This window comes from Protopterus annectens, chromosome 7.part1 (assembly GCF_019279795.1).
Source record: "Protopterus annectens isolate FY-2018-M chromosome 7.part1, PAN1.0, whole genome shotgun sequence".
NCBI lineage: Eukaryota > Metazoa > Chordata > Ceratodontiformes > Protopteridae > Protopterus > Protopterus annectens.
Window position 1 is genome coordinate 332,759,814 of NC_056740.1, and position 25,111 is coordinate 332,784,924.

Sequence of the window (25,111 nt, forward strand, 5' to 3'; positions counted from 1 at the left end):
TATGGCCTGTTTTTCTGCCTGAATTAGACAATCGTCCAGGTATGGATATATTTGAATATTTCTTTGCCTGCAAAATGAAATTACTGGAGCCAGGCACTTTGTGAATACCCTGGGCGCAGTAGACAAGCCAAAGGACAGTGCAGAGAACTGATAATGCAAGTAGCCTGCTTTGAAACGTAGTTATCTTCTGCAAGATTCCCTGATTGGGATATGCAGGTAAGCTTCTTTTAAATCTAGAGTTGCCAACCAGGCATCCTTGCCTAACATAGGAAGTAACTGGTGAAGAGTCAGCATCTTGAATTTTGGAATGTCCAGAAAGGTGTTTAGAGTGGACAGGTCCAGAATTGGACGCCATGAATTGTCTTTTCTGGGTACCAGGAAAAGCCTGGAATAGAAACCTTGTCCCTTTTTCCTCTTCTGGCACCGGTTGAATAGCCCCCAAGTTTAAGAGGGAAAGTACTGGTTTCTGAGCCTCTGCCCACTGATTTGGGGGCAGGTCTGGCCACCCGTTTGGTGTTGGCAATGTGTGGAAATGAAATCTGCATCCCTGGGACACTATATTTAAAACCCATTTGTCCTGGGTTATGAGTTCCCAGTTTTTTGCATGAAGAGCAATCTTTCCCCCCAAAGGGGCAGCTAAAAGGTAAGTGCTTGGTAATTTTAAAGGAAAGTCATTGAGACTGTTTACCACATGGGGGGTGTCATGTTATTTCCAGATTTGGAAGTGGAGGGCCCCCATTGCTTAGTTCTGAGAGTCCCTTGGGACTGAAACCTGGTACTTTTGGTGTGTCTGGGTTTGGCTTGGAGGATCTGGAAGGAGCTGGAAAGGACCAATTCTTAGTAGGCCATTGGGTACTAAATCTTGGAGGTTGCACTTGTAAGAAATCTTTCACAGTTTGCATAGATTTAGCTTTATCTTCCATCTTTTTTAGAACTTCTTCAGCCTTATTGCCAAACAGACAGTCCTGATTTAAAGGAGCATCCAACAATTTTGCTTTAACATGATCAGGCAGAGATTGCTCCTTAAGCCAAGCATGCCTTCTAAGCACAGACCCAGTAACAGCAGCCCTGCAAGAGGCCTTTAAAGAATCAAAACCACATTGCAAAGTATGTTTTTCAACTTGTTCAAGCTGAATGCAGTAAATTCTGTAAATCTTTATTTTCCACACAGTCAGAAATCAACATTATTTTCTGTTTAAGCAGTCCCATAATATGCTGTTGATATTTTAGCATATGAAATTGGCAGTTTAAAGCTCTGATTGCCAAGGTTGCAGAAGTATAAACCTTTTTACCCCATCTATCCAGCTCCCTGGAGTCTCTATCAGAAGGAGTAGGATTTTTAGCAGTAGAAGCCTTAATGCCCTTGGGCCCCTGAGAAATGGTTTCTGGGTCTGCAAGAGGAATTTTGAAAAGGAACTTGTGGGACTCAGGAAAGTACAGTTTTGTACCTACCATAAATGTAGATGTTCGAGTGCTAATACAGCTGCAGTCATAACAGATGTGTTTTCCTGCTGTCAGGCGGGTCCTCGGTTGGCCGAATTCCAAAGTCTAGGTCCAGTGTCGGATGTCGTCGCTTCTTCCCTGACGTCAGTGTGACAGGGGTATAAAGGAACCAGCCGACGCCATTTTCTTCAGTTTTTCTTGCTCCAGATGTCAGGTGCCCCCAGAAGGAAGGCAATACATAAATTTATGTAATAATGCAATGCAGTATAATCAAAAAACAGTAGTTGCAAGCAAATACACCATAAAAGAGTATCCCAATCAGGTTGTATGAGGAAGAGCTAGCCATTAGGCCTGTCCCAGAGGGGAAGGAGGGAGGGAAACCTGGACTGCAGCTGTATTAGCACTCGAACATCTACATTTATGGTAGGTACAAAACTGTACTATGTTCATTGTGCATACAGCTGCAGTCATAACAGATGGGTAGAATACCAAAGCTAAAAAAGGGGTGGTAGGCACTAGGTGGAACTAGGAGGAGCCCGGATGCCCTGCAAGACTGCAGTGGCAAAGCCTGCTCTAGATTTGGAGTATAATGGTAGGTGATAGTGCTTGGAGAAACTATGTACAGAACTCCAAGTGGCAGCTTCCAAAATATCTTTGGTAGGAACCCCCCTGAGGAAAGCTGCAGAGGTGGCTGTGGCCCTTGTGGAGTGAGACCTGATGCCTGCAGGTACAGTTTTACCATGAAAAGAGTAACAGAAGCGTATGCAGTGGGCTATCCATTTTGAGATTGTCTGTTTGGAAATAGGCTTCCCTTGAGCTCCTGTAGCATAGGACACAAAAAGTTGGTCTGATTTTCTGAAAGGCTTTGTTCTGTCCAAATAATAACGTAGCTGTCTATGAATGTCCAAGGATCCATTTGTCTTTTGTGACAATATGCCAATTTTTTGAAAATAATGCCAGTTTTCCACCTAAAGGTGCTGCCATTTGAGCCCTGCTTGGCATGCAAAGGGGAAAGTCATTGGTTCTGCTTTCTGAATGGCTGTGAACTATCCTCACCACCTCTTTGTGTAGGTGCTTGCCATTGTCTGCCTCTAAACGATCCTTGAGATTGCCCTCTACCCCTCGGGCGCCTGTATCTACCTCTTTGGGGTCTGTCCGTGGCTGGAAAGGACCAATTTTTGGAAGGCCAATTTCTACTGAAACGTGGAGGTTGTACCTGTAGGAAATCTTTCACTGTTTGCATTGATTTTGCCTTTTCCTCCATTTTCTTTAATACCTCCTCAGCTTTAACACCAAACAATACATCTTTTTGCAGAGGTGCATCCAGTAATTTAGCTTTAACATGATCTGGTAAAGTTTGCTCTTTGAGCCAAGCATGTCTACGTATGACTGATCCTGTAACAGCAGCTCTACATGAGGCCTCTAAAGCATCAAAACCACATTGTAAGGTATGTTTACCCACTTGTTCTGCACTATGTAACAAATCCTGCAACTCCTTCAAGTATGGTTGTTCAGGTTGTGACAATTTGCTTTTCAACTGTGATAACAGAAACTGTTGGTACTTTAACATATTGTACTGACAGTTTAATGCCCTCATGGATAAGGTGGCCGAGGTGTATACCTTCTTCCCCCACCTTTCTAAAGCTCTGGAATCTCTCTCTGAAGGTAATGGATTTTTAGCAGTGGAGGCCTTAATTCCCTTGGGACCCTGTGAAATAGTTTCTGGGTCAGCCGCATGGCTTTTGTATAGAAATTGGTGTGAATCAGGAACCCGGTAATACCTGTCAGGCTTGACTGGAGCTGGAGGTAAAGAATCTGGGTTACGGCAGATCTCCGAATACACATTATCTAGTATGTCTAAGACGGGAGGTATAGCCAGAGGCCTGTGCTGAGGGAGCAGGAGGAAATCCCTAAGCCTTTTCTTGGAGTCTGAGTACTCTTGGCCTTCCCAGTGGAAGTGTTCCCTCAAGGTATGTAAGGTTTCCCCAAAAGAGTAATCCTCAGGAGGGGAGACAGAGGAAATGGACTCCTCTGCATCAGAATCTTCAAAAGGGGAGTAAGAATGTTCCTGGTCTTCAGAATGTTCTGAAATAATGGAGGCCTGGTCCGAGGAAGGGGATTCTTCCTCCACTCTGGGCCTTTTGTCCGAAGGGGGTTGAGAACCCCTGATAAGAGTAATCAAATCCTCAGCCATTTTGAGCATCTGCTTTTTAGGCATGGGGCCTTGAGAGGGGCCCTGTGGGGCTTGTCTTTTAGTATGCATGGCTGCTTTAGACTTAGTGAAAGCCTTGATGGAAAAAGAAGAGGAAGGCCTGAAGACACCTTGAGAGGTGGCAGGCCTGTCTAAACTCTGAGTTTCACTGCCAAGAGTGGCTTCGGTATCTGTAGTCGGGTGTGGGCCGAAGAGCCTGCGACCTCGGCCACTGAAGACACCGCCAAAGAAGTGTCATCGGTAGTCAGGGGCTGCGTAGGCGCCTCATTGAGAACCGGACCACCTGTAGTCGGCTTTGGCGCGGTGTCGGTAGAAGTCGCGGACCTCGTATGTCGGTCCTTATCTTTGCGTCTTTTACTTAAAACTGGAGTCGGAGTATCCGACGACATAATGTAATTAAACTTTTTGCCAAAATAGTGTTGGGTGAACTCCGCCCGACGCTTAATAGTGCGCCTGTTGAATGTAGCACAAAAACGACAGGCCGAGACGTTGTGGTCTGGGCCTAAGCAAGGAATGCAGAGGGAATGAAAATCCTTATGCGGTATTTGCTTCCCACATGAAATGCAATTATTAACTTTGTCTGACATCGGTCTGAGGCAAGAAAAGTTTCTCCAACGGGGTACTTGGCTTTCAAGAAGACTTCGGTTGAAAAATATTCGTAATCTCAGGAGCTGGTCGACCGGCACTTGCGAACTGCTTCTGCTTCGGGCACCGCGCGGCAAGAAAGACTGAAGAAAATGGCGTCGGTTGGTTCCTTTATACCCCTGTCGCACTGACGTCAGGGAAGAAGCGACGACATCCGACGCCGGACCTAGACTTTGGAATTCGGCCGACCGAGGACCCGCCTGACGGCAGGAAAACCCATCTGTTATGACTGCAGCTGTATGCACGATGAACATCCATGTAGTATCTGTCAGGATTAACTAGGAGCTGGAGGCAGGGAATCAGGGGCCATACTGGATTCCGAAAACACATCATCAACAATGTCTAATACAGGAGGTATAGCCAAAGGTCTGTGCTGGGGTAGAAGAAGGAAATCCCTAAGCCTCTTTTTAGATTCAGAAAATTCCTGACTTTCCCAGGGGAAATGCTCCCTTAAGGTATGTAAAGTTTCCCCAAAAGAAAAGTCCTCGGGAGGGGGAAGCAGAGGGAATGGAATCCTCTGCATCCGAATCCTCATAAGTAGGAATGGACAAATCCAGGTTATTGGAAGAATTAGAAGAAACAGAGTCCTGATCAGAAGAGTCATAGTCAAGCTCAGTCCTAGGCCTCTTAGAACGGGGGGTGGGGGTTGACTAGTCCTGATTAGAGTAACAAGATCTTCAACCATTTTGATAATTTGTGTTTTAGGCATAGGGGCCTGAAAATGTGGCCTGGGCGTCGGTTTATTAGTCATAGATCGAGATTTAGGCCTTAAAATAGAAGGTGAAGTCAGTTTAAAATGAAAGTCTGTAGGCCTGAATACACCCTCAGAAGCCGGTACCTGCACAGCAGCTCCGGACCCATCCAAGGTAGAGACATCCGCGGGTTCCATAGGTGAAGTATCTCGCGGCACACTGGACTCTGAAGGGGACTCAGTAGAGGCCTGGGAGTCAGAAGTAGCAGGTATCAGGGGCTGCGAAAGCGCCTCACTGAGTACCGGCGAACTGGTGACTGGCTTAGAAGCGTCGTCGGCAGTTTTGGACCTCAACGGCCTGTCTCTGTCTTTTTTTTGCGTTTTTTGGAATTCCGGTAGTCGGATGGCTAACCGACGTCATTTCTGGATAATTAAACCGAGAACTGAAATATTTAGAGGCAAAAATGTACTGACGATGGATAGTGCGCTGATTAAATAAAGCACAAAACCGACAGCAAGGTATGTCGTGGTCAGGGCCTAGGCAAGGAATACAGTACAAATGAAAATCTTTATGAGGTATTTACTTCCCACAAGTAACGCAATTATTAAATTTTACTGACATCGGTAAGGAGCAAGAAAAAGTTTTCCCAATGGGGTACTTAGCTTTAAGTTGAAGACTTCGGTTCTGAAACTCGAAAACAAAAATTTCAGGAGTCGGACGACCGGCACTTGCGAACTGCTTCTGCTTTGGGCACCGCACGGAAAGAAAGACTGATGTAATGGCATCGGCTACATGTTTTATAGCCCTGACGTCATAGAAGAAGGGACAGCAACTGACGCAGGACCCAAGACTTTGTTAATCAGGCCGACTGAGGGCAACCTGCCAGCAGATTACCCAAATGTAATGATTGCAACAGTGAAACACGAAGAACATCAGGAGAAGTATGCCAAGTTTTCTGCTTCTTTTTCAACGGGAGGGGGGTGTCAGCCCTAAAGATCTTAAGAGGCTCAGACTCCTGCCTACATTCAATAAGCACAGTAGGAATCTCATCCCAAAATAGGATTTGTGGAACACCCCTAGGCCATTTGGAAATAATCAGCTGTGGTTCCCCCTGAACATCTGAAACGAATGTCTGCAAGGCCTCCAGAGACATGCAAGAAGCTGGATCCATGCCAGCCTCTGAAACAGTCATGACAGAGGAATCAGACTAAAAAAAAATAAATAAATAAAACAGGCAATCCTCTGGGTTTTCACCAGCCTTGACAGAAATGTCCAGTGGAGGTGGTACAGCAGTAGAACCCAACCAAGTTTTCTTTGTCGTCTTCTTCACGGACGGCTATCTTTCAGGCTGGCACAAATTCGTCAATGTATCCTTAGCAAAAAAATTAAGATGTTGGTTCTCAAGATAAATGGCTAAAGAGTAGAGACAACTATGCAATGTCTTTGGAACAAATGCCTAAAAAACAGGATAAGACGTATGGTAGTGAGAAGGACTTAAGCAAAATAAACACTGCTAGTGACGGACCTTATGGGGAATCTGTCTCCCACACTGGCATTTCCTTTTTATGGATGACAAGAAACCAATAACCACAAGTAAAAGAAGATAAGAAAAACCATGAAAGAGAAGGGGCACTTATCCGAAAGAAAAAAAAAATGCTTGGCAATTAGCAGATGAACAAGCATTCAGACTAATGAATGAAGATGGTGTTTGGACTGGCGCCAAAGAAGTTCTGAGAATGGTATGCCTGTATGTCATCTTTATGCCCAATGCCGAGCATGGGGAGCATACATACGTGTGATATACATGTCCCTATTAAAATCTAAAGCTTTGGTATGCTGGCCAGATGTTGGGCTACCCTTGGCAGGGGATACCTACTGTAAGGAATACTGCAACAGTGATATGGAAGGACATCTAATATTCAACCCCCCCTCTAAGTGACCATAATATCATGGAATACCCTCTCAGGGACACTGCATGGTGATCAGTATGTCATTTGCAAACACACTCGCTTATTCTCGGGATTATTCTCCACTCATGTTTTGTATTCCTGACATTCTCAATAAAATCATGAGTGGCTCAATATAGAAGGCAAAAAAAAAAGGGGGGGGGGCAGCATTTAGTCTTTTTTTTTTTTTTTGCACACATTTTATCTTACATACTCATTTCCTTAGTTACATTTTTAACTGTGTGCTAGTAATTTCAGATATTCTGCAAACATCCACAGCTTGTGACACGGAGACGTCCATTTCTCTTAATAACCTGCTCCTTATTTAATCAGTTTTTATACTAGAAATTATTCCATCTATTATTGGCAAATCATGCAACTCACCAAATTCATAGCCTTTGACTCTTCATGTCAGTAATAAAAGCATCCATAGCCTCTGTAAGACCTTGTTTACCCTTTGTTTTTACCAGAACACAAACTACAAAATCTTTCAGGCTCCTGAATGTCTCTCTTAGCTTTCCGAAAGGTGCTATTTCACTTTGCTCTCTTTTAGTGTTAATACATTAAAAACAGGTTCCTCAATGACCATATTTACTCTGTGATACCCCAAAACTAATGATCTAAGAAAAATAAAAAAATAGGAAACTTACAGGAAGAAACTACTGAAGCACTTTAAGGACACACACAAATGTAACCACATTAAAGATATTAATGAAATCCACTGATGAGACTTCCGCTCGTCTCATTCCATTACTGAGTCACAGAATCCCTCTAAAGGGGGGTGGGGATAATGCTAAACCTGTAAGTATGCATAAAGCCCATAATTTGGTGCTCTCCAAATAGAGTGATAAATTCCTAAGAAGGACTCTTGTAAATCTGTATAGTGCAAATGACCCACAAATCCACTATGCTTAGGCAAAAAAGCAACACGGAAGTAAAAATCAGTTATAATATCAAACAAACAGCAAACTTAACTTCTTCAAAACTCTCTTTCACTCTTCTGAGTCTAAACAACTATCTTACTAGACAATTTTCTCAACTACTTCCTATCTACTCACTTTTGTGTATTGATACAGCCAAGAGACATAACACAAATATGTTATCCCACTCTCTGTAAATAAACATTTGCCACATATCTTTACTGTACATGTATGAAAACTATAAATGCAACAAACCTGTTAAGAAGCATAATGAAAAATCTTAGTTTCTATATGACTATTTTTGATAAGTGCATTGTGACAGTTACTGTCTTATGTAACTCAATTTGCCTTATAAATGACCATTTTGGTACTATTTATGGAACTCAATTTGCCTTATAAATGACCATTTTGGTACTATTTTCCAGTGTCTTAGACAAATAAACATTGCACTTAACTTAAAATAAATGCACAATGACTTTAAACCTATATATTATAATCAAGTACAACTCTGCAAGAAACTCTGTATTCTACTGTACTGCACAAATGTATACAGGTCATGGATGAAAAGGGTCTAGGGAACCAGCCCAGCTATCCAGCCAACAAATGCATAAATAAAAAAAAATGGTCACAAATCTGAACATACCGACTAGTCTAATGGGACTAACCCAGTCAACAAAGAGAAAATACATGAACACATAAATAAATTAATTAATCACTGCCCTCTTAAACATATGAACCTGTAGCAGAGCCCTGAGCAATGCCGGAGGAAAAAAAAGAAAAAAGTTAACCTTGTAGTTCACAAAGTTTGAGTACCATGGTCAGCAACCCCCTAAATAAATGCCATCACTGTCTAAACTTGACTAAAAATGGCTTTAATGTTTTAAACCATAGCAAGCAGGAAAACTTCAATTTAAAGAGGCCTTTGTCCACAGGGATAAATTCACAGTAACTAAGAAAAAACATGACAGGTTAGTTGGGTAAACATTTTAAAGCCAAATAATATAGCTGCAGTAATCGGAAATATAACCATTGTATAATTGTGTACTAATTCTAAAACACTGTAGGAGTCCATTCAAGACAATGGAGAGAAAAGCTGAAAGCTAGACTAACTATAATGCATTACCACAGCCGTTCTTATATTAAAATAACTTACGAAATAATAAAACATCCATTTAATATACCGCATCAGGAAAAATACAGTTTCATGTCAAGTCACCCTGCTAGACAGGGGTCCAGGGAAGTAAATAGTGTGGGAAGAAATAGCCAGGGAATTGTTATGGTTAGGCTTGTATAGGCCCTAGAGCCGACAGCCTAGTAACAACCTATGAACCTATGGAAATTGTCCGTCCATAGTTTTAGGTAAATCTATATGGTCAGGAAAAGAGGTCACATTTAGGAATGGGTAGTGGGTGAGAGGTGTATTGGTACCTCTGATGTTAGGCTTAGTGTTCCACCTGACAGTAGAGCAGGGCTGCAAAAAACATCTAAAGGACCACAAGCAAAGTGCTAAAGGAAAATTTAACAAGCAAGACGTTTGCATCTATAACCACCAACGGTAACCACCGCTACACGGCAGTGCACAATGGTATGCTACATGCAAATGCAGGGCTTAAATACAACATGAAATAACCCTTTTAACCCAAACTAACCAAGAAGGACGGTCTCTCTGAGATTAGTCAAATCATCCCAGAATAGATGGAACCCAGACAGCACTGTTCTCCCACATGGATGCAGAAGGGCCTTCACCTACAAGGATGGTTTGAATTTGATGCTCAGTAGTTACAAAACAGACCCAGAAATGGCAAACCCGGAAATGGGCTATGCTACAGCTGAACTAGTACAGTATTCAGTAAAATGTGGCAAAAAACGATTCAGACAAAAACAGGTTCTTAGTTAGTTGGAAGCAAAGGATGCCTGAGATCTTTCAGCATCTCAATGAGGAGTTGGTTTTAATGCTCAAGTGATACCAAACAGTCTAGATATAGCAAGTCTGTATCTTAGTACACTTAGTACTTCTTTTAGGGTAGGTTCTCCTTTCCTTTTCTATCACAGGTTATTCATGCAGCAATACAGCTTTGGGGTTTTCTTCACTTAAAACTTCCTTTGATGTCCTCTGCACTGATGAGCAGATTGTTCCTAGCATTCCTTACAAATGGTGCCTGCCAAGCATCTTCTTTATCTTTCTGTCAGTGCCTTGCAACCTAATGGAGGTTAATTGTGCTATATGCAGAGTCACTTTCCAGAAGCTGGCGCAGTTTCTCTTTGCCATTGTGACTGTTCTATTTGCCTCTTTGTTATTCCTTCTCAGCCTGCTCTTCTTTTCGACTTCCCATTTATGCCTGCATGCCTTCTTCGATAACTTTCTGGACATCTGCATTCCACCACCTGCTTTCCTTATGTACCTTATTGATCTGTTCTATCATCTTCACACATGGTGTTTTGAGATGCTCTCATGTTTCTTTGGATCTACCTATTTTTCTCTTCTTCCTGAACTGGAAAAGCTATTGGTGTTTCCTTGAAATCCTGTGATTTTGTTCTGGCCACCTTTGAGATTTTCAGCCTAGTCTTGGTTTACCTTAGAGCCTCCTCTTACCACTGCTTACTGCTGACTGAGACCACCAGTGGTTTATGCTGATGACCAACCATTTCATTGGGGATGCAATCTCTGACTTTCCCTCAATGCCATTTCATTAATAGGAGAAAGTTGACCACTTGTGCATTATCTTGTGACTGTTTCCCTTGGCAAACAATCTACAAAAGCCTCTGCTTCATTACTCCTGTTGCCCAAACATGTGGCTCCAGAAAATCCCCATATCCTGTTATGTCTAGATATAAGCACTCAGGTCCCCCATTATCAAGACCAATTCACTGTCAGACTTTATTAAGGAAGTCCTGTAAGTGCTGACTGAATACCTTTTTTTTCCTTGCTAGGGAGCACAGGGTGAGATCATGCAGATTGCTCTATCTTTATACTGGAGTCTGACGGTCATGAATTTACACTGATTCTAATTATACCTGAAGACTCACCACATTCCCACACCATTTCTAGTACTTCCTTACCCTAAATAGCAGACGCTGGATCCAAGGCCAAGAGGCTTTGCTGCGGTGTCCTTCTACCTTGGCTCCTGGACACAGACAACACCCAGTCTCCTTCTTATGACCATGTCATCCACTTCCAAGCTGAATCTCACAAGTGAAACTATATTCAATGTAGCAATCCATAATTTTTTTTTTTTTTTTTGCAGGCTGGTGTTACATCCAATTTTAACTCAAAAGAACTACCCCAGGTAAACCATACTGGGCAACTGGACACCATCCAGCCACTTGCTTACTGACTCAGGCCATAAGAGGTATGTAGTTCCCTCCCAGAATAAGCATGGGTCTCTGATGTAGGTCAGAGTAGGCTGGGTCTGAGTCTGTGAACCATTTATCAACAGCAAATAAAGACGCCCCTTTTGGTGTCATTTGTCACATCAGCTAATGACCAAATCATTGCAGCCAGTTTTTAATGTCCCAAGAGTCTCACTCTGATACAGTGCAGTCGGTGGTCAATGTTCTCCTACCTACAGGATGCTGAAGACCACAATGATCCCTAAAGTAGCAGGAGCACATGACTACCCACCAACAAACACCACCTAGAATCTGTGCTGCTGCCCACAAGTCTGTTTATTTTAAGATGCATTCTGTTGCTGGACTTCAAGTTCAACTGGGGACAGCTGGGTTTAAACCTGGTACCTTCTATCCTTCAAGTGGACATCAGGGACTACACAAGAGACATACGGAGTACATGAAAACTTTACACAGACAGTAACCAGTGGTCATGATTGAACCATGGACCTTCTGTATGTGATGTGAAGACTAACATTAAGCCATTGTTTCTTTGTAACTAGACAAGGAAAGCCCTGCAGCACTTCTAGTTTAGATACGGTCTCCTTTAACAGCTCTCCAAAGTCTCACTTTACTTAAAATGCAAACAGGTTCTAAAGTAGCCTTAATACTTTGCATTGACAGTTTCTATAACTCCAAATGGAGCTGATAGAATCTGAAGATTGTCGCAGATGCCTAGAAACAAGATGAAATGCAGATTCACATGTTAGCTATTTTAATGCCAGCTTACCATGACAGCTGCATTCAGAAAGTTATCAGACTAAGCAACAGCAGGCCATTGAAACTAATCATTTGCATTAGATGTTATTTTAATTATTTAGTGTGTTTAAATGTACTTAGGGAACAGTTACTGAAATAAAACAAATTTGAACTTGAAAAGGGTAAAAGGCCAGTGAAATTAATCATTTGCATTGGCTGTTATTTATTTTAGTTTGTTTACTGTGGCAGTACACTGATCACAAAGTACAGTTTTGTACCTACCATAAATGTAGATGTTCGAGTGTTCACCCTGCTGCTGTCATCACACTTGGGTTATCCTGTCGTCAGGCGGTCTCGAAGTCGGCCGGATTTCCAAAGTCTTGGTCCGACGTCGGTCGCTGTCGCCTCATCCCTGACGTCAGTGCGCCAGGGGTACATATACTGCAACCGATGCCATTTTCTTCAGTTTTTCTTGCCCCAGATGTCAGGTGCCCCCACAAAGGTGAACAAAATTAGTACCAAATGGTGTGAACACTGTACAAACACAAAATCCCTTCAGCTATAAGCAAATACATCAGTAAGGCATAGCAGAGATTTAGCCTGAAGATCAGAGGGGTTGGAGGGAGGGTAACCTGGACTGCAGCAGGGTGAACACTCGAACATCTACATTTATGGTAGGTACAAAACTGTACTATGTTCATTGTGTTACCCTGCTGCTGTCATCACACTTGGGTTGAGTCCCAAAGCTAATGTAGGGTGGAGGTATCATAGAGGGTTAGTGGAGGCAATGAGGCCCTGCAGAACTGCAGTGGCAAAGCCCGCCCTGGACTTAGAATAAAGAGGTAAATGATAGTGTTTGGTGAAGGTGTGTACAGAACTCCAAGTTGCAGCTTCTAAAATTTCCTTGGTAGGAACCCCCCTGAGAAAGGCTGCAGAGGTAGCTGTTGCCCTGGTAGAGTGGGATCTAATGGTAAGAGGAACTTGTTTCCCGTGATGGGTATAACAGAACCGTATGCAATGGCCTATCCATTTAGAAATGGTTTGTTTGGATATAGCCCTCCCTTGAGAAGCTGTAGCATAGGATACAAAGAGCTGGTCAGTTTTTCTGAAAGCCTTAGTTTTGTCCAAGTAGTAACGAAGCTGCCTGTGAATGTCCAAGGAATGCAAGAGTCTCTCACCTTTGTTCTGTGGGTTGGGAAAGAAAGTGGGTAGATGGATGGTTTGATTTAAAGCTACACTGGAAACCACCTTAGGCATGAAGGAAGGATTAGTTCGTAGAGAAACTCTGTCTTGATGAAAAATGAGGAAAGGTTCCACTGTCATTAGTGCCTGTAATTCTGAGACTCTCCTAGCAGAAGTTATTGCCAGGAGCAGGGCAGTCTTCCAAGATAGGAACTGAAGGTCTGCAGAGAAAGCTGGTTCAAAGGGAGGTAATGTTAGTTTTTCCAGAACAAAGTTGAGGTCCCATGTGGGTTGGGAAAGAAAGTGGGTAGGTGGATGGTTTGATTTAAAGCTACACTGGAAACCACCTTAGGCATGAAGGAAGGATTAGTTCGTAGAGAAACTCTGTCTTGATGAAAAATGAGGAAAGGTTCCACTGCCATTAGTGCCTGTAATTCTGAGACTCTCCTAGCAGAAGTTATTGCCAGGAGCAGGGCAGTCTTCCAAGATAGGAACTGAAGGTCTGCAGAGAAAGCTGGTTCAAAGGGAGGTAATGTTAGTTTTTCCAGAACAAAGTTGAGGTCCCATGTTGGTGTAGGAGCTCTTCTAGGTGGTCTAATGTTTTTTGCCCCTCTGAGGAACTGCTTTAGAAGATGATGTGAAAATAAAGGTGGATTCGTGTCGTAGTGAGCTGAAATAGCTGAAGCATGGATTTTAATTGAGGAGAAGGAAAGTCCTTTGTGCAACATCTCAGCTAAATACTGCAGAATGTGAGGCATATGAGGCTGAGTTGTGTCTTGGCCTTTAGCTTGGTTTCAGGCAGAAAACCTTTTCCATTTGTCCGAGTAAGCCTTCCTGGTGCTTGGCCTCCTGGCTTCCAGAATAACATCCAGAACTGCTTGTGAAAGAGGGGCTGGTTGGATATTTAATAGAATTGCCATGCAGTCAGGTTTAAGGTTTTTAGCTGGCTGTGTAGAATCTGTTGGTTTTGCTGCGGGAGCAAATGAGGTATTTGAGGCAATATCCATGGTGGGCTGTGAGCCATATTCTTCAATAGCGGGTACCAGTGCTGGCGTGGCCAGTCTGGGGCTATGAGAATCAGTCGAGGTTTCTCCTTTTTGACCTTCAAAATAACCTTTGTGAGAAGAGGTAATGGGGGAAAGGCATATGCTGTCAGGTTTTTCCAAATGAAGGAGAGAGCGTCCACTTTCCAAGCTTGATGGTGGAATGCCCTTGTACAAAATTTTGCCAGTTGGTAGTTTTGAGGACTGGCAAACAGGTCTATATTTGGTAGGCCCCATTTTTGAGTTATCATTGTAAATATTTGTGGGTCTAGTTTCCACTCGTGGAGATCTTTGATGTTTCTGCTTAGGTCGTCTGCCAATGTGTTTTTCTGTCCTGGCAGGAACTGAGCTTGTAACTGGACTTGGTAGGCCAGAGCTGTGTTCCATAAGATTATTGCTTGCCTGCAAAGAGGGTAGGAATGTGTGCCCCCTTGTTTGTTTATGTACCACATTACTGTGGTGTTGTCCATCTTTATTGCAAGTTGTCCTGGATGTAGTAGATCCTTGAAGGCTGTCAGAGCTTTCTGTACAGCTAGCATCTCTTTTTGATTTATGTGCAGTTTTCTTTGTTCTGCAATCCATAGGCCTTGAATGCATTGCCCTGCCATGTGTGCCCCCCAGGCATAGTCTGAAGCATCTGTTGTGATAGTTTGCCTGGTTGGGGGCAAGGTGAAAGGCTGACCCTTGTTGAGGTGACATGCCTGTGCCCACCATAGAAATTCCTGTTGAAGGCAGGGAATGAGAGATATCACTGTGGCCAAGCTGTGGCTGTGTTGAGACCATACACTTTTTAGGTACCACTGTAATTTCCTCATATGCAGTTTTGGAAATGGTATTATCAGAATGCAAGATGCCATGAAGCCCAAAGCCTGCAGAATTTTTCTTGCAGTTAATTGGGTCTTTGTTGCCATTGTCTTGAAATATTGAGTCAGTTGTAGTTGCTTGTCTAGTGTAAGATAAGCCTTCTGGGCCATTGTGTCCAAGCTGGCACCCAGGAATGTCATTTTTTGTGAGGGTACTAGTTTTGACTTCTTTTCGTTTACTGTGTACCCCAGACAATTTACTAGATGCTTCACAAAAGCCAGATGATGTAAGAGAATGTCTTTTCTTTCTGCTTGGATGAGGCAGTCGTCCAGGTATGGATATATTTGAATTCCTCTTTGTCTGCAGTATGCAATTACTGGTGCCAGGCATTTTGTGAAAACTCTGGGCGCAGTAGATAAGCCAAAGGGCAGTGCAGAGAATTGATAATGGGTTGAACCTGCAATGAAACAGAGGTATCTTCTGCAACTTTGTCTGATAGGGACATGCAGGTATGCCTCCTTGAGGTCCAACGTTACCAGCCATGCTTCCTTGCCCAACATGGGAAGTAGCTGCTGTAGTGTTAGCATCTTGAATTTTGGGACTTGTAAGTAAGTGTTTAGAATTGAAAGGTCCAGAATTGGTCTCCAAGCATTGTCCTTTCTGGGTACTAGAAAGAGCCTTGAGTAAAATCCTTGGCCTTGCTCTTGAATCGGTACCCGCCAAATGGCTCTCATGGCCATGAGAGCTGTAATTTGTTTTTGAGCCTCTGCCCTTTGATTTTGTGGCAGGTTTGGCATTCCTCTTTTCATTGGCATGGTGTGAAAGTGGAATCTGTATCCTCGTAAAATTATGTCTAGGACCCATTTGTCCTTTGTGACCATGTGTCAGTTGTCTGCAAAAAGTGCTAGTTTTCCCCCCAAGGGGGCTGACAAAAGAGCTTTGTTTGGCCAGTTGAGGTGCAAGTCATTGAGTTTGCCTTCTGGTGGGTTGAGACCTGTCTTCTCCTCCCTTCTGGGTTGGAGTGCCCCATTGGCGAGGTTTATACTGGGCTTGTGGTTGTCCTCTGCCCCTTGGGCGCCTGTATTTACCCCTCTGAGGTCTGTCAGTGGCTGGAAAGGACCAATTTTTTATTGGCCAGTTTCTGCTGAAGCGAGGGGGTTGTACTTGTAGGAAATCTTTGACTGTCTGCATTGATTTCGCCTTATCTTCCATTTTCTTTAAAACTTCTTCTGCTTTAACTCCAAAAATAACATCCTGCTGTAAGGGTGCATCTAGTAGTTTTGCTTTAACATGATCAGGCAGACTTTGTTCCTTTAACCAGGTATGCCTACGTATAACTGATCCAGTGACAGCTGCTCTGCAGGAGGCCTCCAAAGAATCAAACCCACATTGTAAGGTATGTTTGCCCACCTGCTCGGTGGCGTGCAACAAATCCTGTACTTCTTTCAATTCAGATTGTTGAGGGAGGGAGGTTATCTTTTGTTTTAACTGAGAGATTAGAAATTGCTGATACTTAAGTATATGGAATTGACAATTTAGTGCTCTCATAGCTAATGTGGCTGAGGTGTAAACCTTTTTCCCCCACCTGTCTAGTGCTCTTGAGTCCCTCTCAGAAGGTACTGGGTTTTTAGCCACGGAAGCCTTAGCCCCCTTGGGACCCTGGGAGATAGTCTCTGGGTCAGCTACTAGGCTTTTGTAAAGAAATTTGTGGGAATCAGGTACTCTGTAGTATCTGTCAGGCTTAGCCGGAGCAGGAGGTAGAGAGTCTGGGTTGAACTGGATTCTAAATAGACATCATCCACAATGTCCAAAACAGGTGGGATGGCTGGAGGTCTGTGTTGGGGGAGTAAAAGAAACTCTCTGAGCCTTTTCTTGGAATCAGAGTAATCCTGACCTTCCCAGTGAAAATGTTCCTTCATAGTGTGTAAAGTTTCCCCAAAAGAGTAGTCTTCAGGAGGGGAAGCTGAGGGAATAGAGTCCTCAGCATCAGAATCTTCATAAGGAGAGTAGGAATAGTCTTGGTCTTCAGAAGAATCTGAAGAAATAGACAGTTGCTCAGAAGAAGCAGAATCTTCCTCTTGCCTAGGTCTTTTATCAGGAGGAGGCTGTGAACCCCTGATAAGAGAAATCAAATCTTCAGCCATTTTGAGCATCTGTTTCTTAGGCATAGGGCCTTGAACAGGAGACTGAAGTGTAGTCTTTTTAGCTTTAGAAGGAGTCTTAGACTTAGAAAACGTTTTGACTGTGAGAGTCGTCGGTCTGAAAACACCCTCAAAAACCGATGGCGTTTCAGAAGCACCGACGTCCTTAGAAGGTAAATCGTCGGAAGGGCCTGAAGTAAAAGGCTGCATCGGCCTAGTACATTCCGTCAAAATATCCGTAGCGGTCTCGGGTTCCAGAACTGCGGTAGTCAGGGGCTGCGTCAGAGCCTCACTGATAACCGGAGAACCGGAGACCGGATCAACCGAGGCCTCGGAATCGGGTTTAGGCCTTGACTGTCGGTCCTTGTCCCTGCTCTTTTTGTGCACGCCGGTAGTCGGTAGCTCCGACGGCATGTTATAGTTAAATTTTCTACCAAAATAGTGTTGTGCAAAATCAAATCGTCTTTTAATAGTACGCTTATTAAACCTAGCACAAAAACGACAAGAAGTGACATCGTGATCAGGGCCTAGGCAAGGTATGCAATAAGAATGAAAATCCTTATGATGTATTTGCTTCCCACAAGAAATACAATTGTTAACTTTTTCTGACATCGGTCTGAGGCAAGAAAAGTTTCCCCAACGGGGTACTTAGCTTTATAGAAGACTTCGGTCCTAAATTCGAATTCGACAATCTCAAGAGTCGGCCGACCGGCACTTGCGAACTGCTTCTGCTTCGGGCACTGCGCGGCAAGAAAGACTGAAGAAAATGGCGTCGGTTGCAGTATATGTACCCCTGGCGCACTGACGTCAGGGATGAGGTGACAGAAACCAACGTCGGACCAAGACTTTGGAAATCCGGCCGACTGCAGGACCGCCTGACGACAGGATAACCCAAGTGTGATGACTGCAGCAGGGTAACACGATGAACATCAGATCGTTTGCAGGCACAGACTGATTATGAAAATTGCAGCATCTTCTAGAAGTACTTTATCTTAACTGAAGAACATTACAGAATGATCTGAATAAAGCAATATCACACATACCTGCAAGGAGATGCTCTCCAACAAATTCCAGTGCTGTAATGGGTGACAGCAGCAACACCGATTCCATTACTGATGTCGTAACACATGTGACAGCCACGCTTGGCAAGATTTTTCAATTTGAAATAATCAAAGGGATCTGACAAAAGACAGAAAGGATAAGTCAGCAGGCATGACCATCCCCATTGTTACAGTTAACACACACACATAGTGGATTCAAGTTAACATGTACTTTTTCTTAGCATTGCTCAGCCCGCCTCCCCATCATAACAGCAAATCACATAGCTGTTTTCTTTTCCTTCATATATACCAAACATAAAAAGCCACAACTCAGAGATAAGCTTTATAGACTCACTAGCTATGTTGGTAACTCAAGGTTTTAAGTGCTGCTTTATACAAATAAATTGTGTGTTTTATATAGTCACTCAAATGATTAAAAAAAAATACCCAAATATATCTAGTACTGTACAATAATTTTTAGAAAAGTAATTTTCCAGGCCCCTTCAAACAGACCACCCAGCCTGCATACTGATACATTCATCTGCATCCTACCTTGGGAATTCCAAACAGTGAGAATTGAGAACATGGTGCTGATAGAATTATATAAAGTAAATGTTTTTCCTCATAGAAATGGCATGCATGTGATTTGGTAAAACTGCTTTTCTTATAGTAACAGCATGTATTGGTAAAGTCGCTGTCTCTCACAATAACAGTGTAATATTTTTTTTTTTTTTTTTAGGAATAGCATAAAAAATACAGAGCTTGCAAATGCAGGAAGAAATACCAAGAATGTGCTTGTATGACACACTGGGTTTCTAAATGATTAGCTTAACAGAATATGCTTGTGTAAAACAAAAAAGTATTAATGTTTTTGTTGTTTTTTTTTCCTTCATAAGTAACAGAGGTTTGGTAATCATAATAACAGTGTGATATATTTTTTGAATAGCATGTGATGCATTGGCTTAACAGAAAGTGCTTGTGTGGAGCAAAAAATATATATTATACTTCTGAATTTTTTGTAACACATGGCACTAACAATACAGGCCTGTTGAGATATCCTAAACAGTTGAATGTACACAGATATTCAAGCTAAATGGAAATGGCTAATGCAACAGAAAAGGTTACAACTATCCTATCGATGAAAGAACATTTTGGCATCCTGAGAAAGTACAATTGTGTACACTTACCATAAATGTAGATGTTCAAGTGAATTCACTGTTGCAGTTATTACATTTGGGTAATCTGCTGGCAGGTTGCCCTCAGTCGGCCTGAATAACAAAGTCTTGGGTCCTGCGTCGGTTGCTGTCTCCTCTTCCATGACATCAGGTCATCAGGTGTATAAAACATGCAGCCAACGCCATTTTATTCAGTTTTTCTTGCCCCAAATGGGGAGCAAAAAAAAAAAAAAAAATATATATATATATATATATATATATATATATATATATATATATATATAAATAAACAGTAATATATGAAAATGCATTTTTAGCAACATAAACTTTACCTTCATCTAAAAGCAAATACACCACAAAGGCTTTAGAGTTGTTGCTGTGACTTTCGGCTTTTCCCGGTTAGGGGTCTCCACAGTGGAACTCAGGTCCGCTAATGATTAGCAGTTGATTTTTACGTACCGAGTTGCCAGCCCTGACGCACAACCTTCAACGAAGGTACGCCCATTCATGCATGTCTCCAAGCAGAAGACAGCAGCATCACCACCGCGGATACCACAAAGGCTTTAGAGTATAGTGAAGGAAAGAGAAGTTACAGAAAAGGGGGATGGCGGGTGGGTAACCCGGACTGCAACAGTGAATACACTCGAACATCTACATTTATGGTAAGTGTACACAACTGTACTATGTTCTTCGTGTTTCACTGTTGCAGTCACTACATTTGGGTAGAATCCCAGAGCTATGGATGGGAGGATGGAACTAGATGGCATTAGGAGCAGCTGTAAGGCCCTGCAGAACTGCAGTGGCAAAGCCTGCCCTGGATTTAGAGAAGAGAGGCAAATGATAATGCTTTGTGAAGGTATGAACAGAGCTCCAAGTAGCAGCTTCTAGAATGTCTTTGGTTGGAACTCCTCTGAGAAAGGCTGCTGAGGTACAGGCAGCTCTGGTGGAATGTGACCTGATTCCCTTGGGTACAGGTTTACCATGATGCAAGTAGCAGAAAAGAATGCAGTGGCTTATCCACTTAGAAACAGTCTGCTTTGATATAGCCTTCCCCTCTGATCCTGAAGCAAATGCCACCAGTAGTTGTTCAGACTTTCTTAGAGATTTGGTCCTGTTTAAGTAGAATCTTAGTTGTCTGTGTACGTCCAATGAATGCAGAATCCGCTCCCCCTTGTTCTATGGATTTGGGTAAAATGTTGGCAGGTGAATAGTTTGGTTAAGAGCCACACTGGATACCACCTTAGGCATAAAGGAAAGATTGGTCCTGACGGACACCCTGTCCGGGTAAAATGTAATAAAAGGCTCCACAGCCATGAGAGCCTGTAGTTCTGAAACCCTTCTTGCTGAAGTGATTGCCAAAAGGAAAGCTGTTTTCCAAGATAAAAACTTTATATCCGCAGTAGCTGCCGGTTCAAAAGGAGGCAGGGTGAGTTTTTCCAGCACAAAATTGAGGTCCCATGCAGGAGTTGGTGATCTTCTGGTAGGCCTTAAATTTTTGGCCCCTCTAACATACTGTTTTAGCAGAGGATGAGAAAAGATGGGAGGCTCCGTGTTGTAATGAGCCATGATGGCAGAGGCATGGATTTTTATTGAAGAGAAGGATAGGCCCTTGTCAAGCATCTCAGTCAAGTATTGTAAAATCTGAGGGATATTTCGTTTTGCTGTGTCCGTTCCTTGTGCTTGGTTCCAAGCACAGAATCTCTTCCATTTATCAGCATAAAGTTTTCTAGTACTAGGCCTTCTGGCTTCCAAAATGACATCCATAACAGATTTACTGAGTGGTGTTGTTTGAATAATTACATGATCGGCCATGCTGTAAGGTTCAGAGTTTGGAGCTGAGTGTGCAGAATTTGATTGTTCTGCTGAGACAGTAGATGAGATATTTGAGGCAAGTTCCAAGGAGGGAGTTGAGACATATTCCTTAGAATTGGGAACCAGTGCTGGGGAGGCCAGTCCAGAGCAATTAGGATCATTTTTGGTTTCTCCTGTCTGACCTTTAGTAAGACCTTGGAGAGAAGAGGCAGAGGGGGAAAGGCGTAGACTGATAGTTTTTTCCAACTGAAGGATAGGGCATCCACTTTCCATGTTTGTCTGTGATAAGTCCTTGTGCAGAATTTGTCCAGTTGATAATTTTGGGGAGAGGCAAAAAAATCTATGTCTGGTCTCCCCCATTTCTGTGTTACCATGCTGAAGACTTGTGGATCCAGTTTCCAGTCGTGCGGGTCCATAAGATTTCTGCTTAGATCGTCTGCCAGAGTATTTTGTTTTCCTGGCAGGAATTGAGCTTGAAGATGTACTTGGTAAGTCTAGGCTGTGTTCCACAATGCCATGGCTAGTCTGCGAAGGGGGTAGGAAAGTGTACCCCCCTGCTTGTTTATGTACCACATAACCGTGGTGTTGTCCGTCTTATTCAGTAGTTGTCCTGGATGAAGTAAGTCCTTGAAGGCTGTCAGAGCATTCTGAACAGCTAGCATCTCTTTCTGGTTGATATGCAGATGCATTTGTTTTGGGCTCCATAGGCTCCCCAAGCATAGTCTGATGCGTCTGTAGTTAGGGTTTGGGTGGCAGGGGGTAGAGTGAATGACAGTCCCTTGTTTTGGTGACATGTCTCTGCCCACCAAAGAAACTCCTGTTGTAGGCAGGGAATAAGAGGAATCATTGTTTCCAGACTGTGACAATGTTGACTCCATAAACTTTTTAGGTACCATTGAAGTTTCCTCATATGCAGTCTTGCATATGGAATTAGTAGAATGCAAGATGCCATGAACCCCAAAGCCTGCAGAATTTGTCTTGCAGATAACTGGATTTTTGTTGCCATCTGTTTGAAGTATGTAGTCAGTTGCCTTTGTTTGTCTGATATAAGGTATGCCATCTGGGCAGTTGTATTCAAGCTTGCACCCAGGAATGTAATTTTTTGAGAGGGTACCAGTTGCGATTTCTTTTCATTTATTGTGTGCCCTAGGCATGTTAGAAGCCTTTTTACAAACGCCAGATGTTGAAGTAAAGTGTCCTTGTTCTCTGCTTGAATGAGACAGTCATCCAAGTAAGGACAAATGTGTATGCTTCTTTGTCTGCAAAATGCAATTACTGGTGCCAGGCACTTTGTAAAGACCCTGGGTGCAGTAGATAAGCCAAAGGGCAGTGCAGAGAATTGGTAATGCATAAAACCTGCCTTGAAGCGGAGGTATCTTCTGCACGATTCCCTTATTGGTATATGCAGGTTTGCCTCTTTTAAGTCTAGTGTCACTAACCAAGCGTTCTTGCCCAGCATAGGCAGTAGCTGTTGTAAAGTCAGCATTTTGAATTTTGGAATGTCCAGGAACGTGTTTAAAATCGATAAGTCCAGTATTGGACACCAGGCATCGTCTTTTCTGGGTACCAGGAACAGTCTAGAATAAAAACCTTGTCCTTTTTCCTGTTCTTGTACTGGTTGAATAGCCCCCATATCCATGAGTGACGTAATTTGTTTCTGAGCCTCTGCCCATTGATTTTGTGGCAGATCTGGCCAACTGTTTGGAATTGGCAAAGTATGGAAATGAAATCTGTACCCCAGGGATACTATGTTTAATACCCACTTGTCCTGGGTAATTTTCCCCCCAAGGGGGCTGCCAAAAGATAAGTGATTGGTGATGGTAGAGGGAAGTCATTGAGACTGATTACTGTAGGGTTGTGCTTTGTTTCCTCCAGATTTGGAGGTGGAGGCACCCCATTGCTTTGACCTGTAAGAACCCTGTGATTGGTATCTAGAGCCTTTTGAGCACCTGGATTTGCCTTGAGAGGCTCTGTTGGACACAGGAAAGGACCAATTTTTAGTAGGCCAGTGCCTACTGAATCTGGGTGGCTGCACTTGTAAGAAATCTTTTACAGTTTGCATAGATTTAGCTTTGTCTTCCATTTTCTTTAAAACCTCTTCTGCCTTATTACCAAACAGAGTATCATGCTGTAAAGGGGCATCCAACAATTTAGCTTTAACATGATCAGAAAGATTTTGCTCCTTGAGCCAGGCATGCCTTCTAATCACAGATCCAGTAACTGCGGCCCTGCAAGAGGCCTCCAAGGAATCAAAACCACATTGCAAAGTATGCTTTCTAACCTGTTCTGCTGCATGCAATAACTCCTGTAATTCTTTATTTTCCACACAATCAGAAATCAACATAATTTTCTGTTTCAATAAACCAATAACATGCTGTTCATATTTAAGCATATGAAAACTGGCAGTTTAAGGCCCCAATTGCCAAGGTTGCAGACGTATAAACATTTTTTCCCCATCTATCCAGCGCCCTGGAATCTCTATCAGAGGGGGTAGGATTTCTGGCTGTAGAGGCCTTTACACCTTTGGGACCCTGTGAGATAGTTTCAGGATCAGCAGCAGGATTTTTGAATAGAAATTTGTGGGAGTCAGGAACCCTGTAATATCTGTCGGGCTTACTCGGAGCCGTAGAGAATCAGGAGCTATGCTTGATTCTGAAAACACATAATCAACAATGTCTAATACAGGAGGTATAGCCAAAGACCTATGCTGAGGAAGAAGAAGAAGGAAATCCCTAAGAACTCTTTTTTGATTCAGAGAAATCCTGACTCTCCCAATGAAAATGTTCCCTTAAAGTATGCAAGGTTTCTCCAAAAGAATAATCCTCAGGAGGAGATGCAGATGGGATGGATTCTTCTGCATATGAATCCTCATAGGGTGGTATAGAAAATTCCTGATCAGAAGAAATAGAAACCTGATATGAAGATTCATAGTCAGTGTCTTGCCTAGTCCTCTAGGCAGGGGTGGTGGGGTGAGGGGTGGGAACCCCTGATCAAGGTAATTAAGTCCTCAGCCATTTTGATCTGTTTTTTAGGCATAGGGGCCTGAGCACGTGGCTCATGCGTCAGTTATTTAGACTTAGAAGTTGTTTTTGATTTTGAAAACGAATCCCAGAAGCAAAGCAATGAAGGGCATAGAAACGATAATACCAGTTCCCTTAAATGTCTCTCGTACTGAATAAATCCACGGAACTCAAGGTTTGTCAAACACAGAAAAACAGTTTAATTGGTGCACACAGAATCTCGGTTAGCGCTTTTGCTTCACAGCTTCATCAGACCAATCAATCAATGACCAAATTATCATTTAAATAGGAATAAAAGCGGGAAGTAAAAAATATATTTAAAGGTAAATGTCCCATTTAACATAATACTCCATCAAAACGTATATGTTGGAGCCCATATATACTTCCCATTCACAAAAAAGACACTGTAAACAATCACTCAGTATATATAAAAAACGTTCACATTACTACTTACACATATAAAAAATATGTTAAAAACAATACAGCATCATCGCTGCTAAGCTTAATAATAATAATAGAACTTCAACAATTATTAAACATACTCTGAGCACAACCAAATCTGCACAACCCATGAATAATTGAAATAACTTAATACATATACATAGGACAAACATGTAAAAAACTCACGTTATCAAATATGAGCATGTACATAGACTAGTAAAGATTCATCCTCTGGGATGAACAAATAAGTATATATATAGAGAGTAGTGACACAGAACACAAATACGTCACAAACTCAAGGTCCTCACACTTTAAGTCTCCTCATTTTAAGAAACGGTTTGATGGGTGCTCTCCCATTCAAACCCGGTGGCATATCTGATCTCAACTTAATAATCCAGTAACTCTCTTTGGATTCTGTTAAGTTGGAGATGTCACCCCCTCGATGTGTACCATACAACCTCTCTAGAATCCTAAACCTAAAGGAATGGTCAACGCCGGACTCATGGGCA

General features: G+C 42.7%; 1 protein-coding gene across 2 annotated transcripts in view; it reads right to left on the reverse strand.

Annotated features, from left to right (window-relative positions):
* Positions 1-25,111, reverse strand: part of WDR6 (WD repeat domain 6) — a 370,840-nt gene that overhangs the window by 262,771 nt on the left and 82,958 nt on the right. For both annotated transcript variants that reach the window (XM_044078749.1, XM_044078750.1), the window contains one exon: positions 18,158-18,293. In XM_044078749.1, the coding sequence (XP_043934684.1) occupies positions 18,158-18,224 (67 nt within the window). In that variant the 5' untranslated portion in view covers positions 18,225-18,293. The remainder of the gene's footprint in view (positions 1-18,157; positions 18,294-25,111) is intronic.